At 38.0% G+C, this 1641-nt stretch overlaps 1 protein-coding gene across 1 annotated transcript in view; it reads left to right on the forward strand.

The window, feature by feature from the left end:
* The window catches only part of si:ch211-195b15.7 (synembryn-A), a 10543-nt gene extending 9782 nt beyond the window's left edge, over positions 1-761 (forward strand). Inside the window, 2 exon segments of the mRNA XM_062439480.1 lie at positions 37-498; positions 602-761. Of these exon segments, the coding sequence (XP_062295464.1) occupies positions 37-498; positions 602-761 (622 nt within the window).
* Positions 762-1641: the final 880 nt, after the last annotated feature.

Consider the following 1641-nt stretch of genomic DNA (forward strand, 5'->3'; position numbering starts at 1 on the left):
TTGTAATATGAAATCTCAAAAAACTAAAAAGTAGAGAACACTGCTATCATTGCTCTATTGTCCTGTCATAGCCATGAAAGGATATAGGTGACTGACATTTAAGGCCTCTCTGAGGGGACCATGGTCATACTGGCATTTATAAATGAAATTTCTGAGTAAAATCAATTCATAACAATGTATTAACTGTAAAGTTTACATCTTGTGTTCCTTCACAGTTAGCCGCTTTGTCAAATATACGGGTTACGGCAATGCTGCTGGACTACTGGCAGCTCGGGGACTGCTGAATGGCAGAAGGAATTCATGCGACAGCCAGCATGCCTCCCAGTACTCCAGTGACTCAGACTCAGACACAGAGGAATACCGGGAGGCTAAAGCTAGGATTAACCTGGTGACTGGCCGGGTGGAGGCAGAGCAGCCTGATCCAATGGAGGGCATGACTGAAGAAGAAAAGGAGAGGGAGGCCCGCCAACTACTCAGCATGATAAACAGACTATCACAGTGAGTGTGTGAATATATTATTGCCCATAATGTGTAACAAATACTCTGGAAAACCGAGGAGAAACTAATTAGATATTACTCTTCCTCCCTGTCTTGTACCTAGAGACCAGATCATTCAGCCAGTGGCCATAACATTAGAGGGGAGACTAGCTCCATTCTGGAGCCAAATGAGGGGCTGCACGCTGGAGGAGGAGGAAGAGGAAGACGAAGAGGAGAGCATGGATCTGATGCCAGAGGGGAGGAAAGACAAACAGATTGAATAGAATGGTGTAAACAGTGAGCAGTACATTCATAAGACACATACAGTGACAAATAGTCTTCTTTCACTACTTGTAGTGCATTTAATTCTCCCTGCTATATTCACACAGGAACAGTGAGACACTGTTATAGAGCTGCTACATCATATTGTTGCAAGTATTAGTAGTATCCATAGAGTTGTACATTGTTTTCAATGGACATTATCCCATACTGTCTACTACATCAGAGTTCAAGTAAGTTTAAACTTTAAATACACTTTGCATTGACCTTTGAGAGATTAGCCAATGACTGCAGCTTACTGTAGAAGATGGTAACAAAAATACTGCTTTTGTTGTAGTGTAAATGTTTCATTATAATGTTGCATTACTGTTCAATCATGATAATTGCATTTGGTAAAGGCTATACTGAAGATTGAGATGTATGGTTAAGAATGAACATCTGCTGAGTTAATGTGATTTATTATGCTCTTACTGATGAATTCACTACACTGTAACCCATAGATGGTGTGAAAGATGTAACCAAATATACTCATTTTTACATTATTCTTTTTTTTAAATGCAGTGAGAGGAAAAGCAAAACATGGTATATTTTAGAGTTGAAACATTGTTTAATATATATATAGACACGCCCATAAAATTGGCATTATTTTGTTTTCAGACACATTCCTCTTTTTATTTTCTATTTATACACATCAGTAATCACCTTTGACCAGGTGCAATGAGACTGATCAATACAATTTTGAAAATATATACACTTTATCTATCAAGAATAAATCACATTATCACAATCATTTCATGGAAAGAGGTCAAGAATATTTTATTCCAACTTTATGGGCGACCGTGTATATATATCACAAAGATTGAAACATGGTGTAATTTCAAGAAG

Source organism: Scomber scombrus, chromosome 18 (genome assembly GCF_963691925.1).
Source record: "Scomber scombrus chromosome 18, fScoSco1.1, whole genome shotgun sequence".
In the NCBI taxonomy this organism is placed as follows: domain Eukaryota; kingdom Metazoa; phylum Chordata; class Actinopteri; order Scombriformes; family Scombridae; genus Scomber; species Scomber scombrus.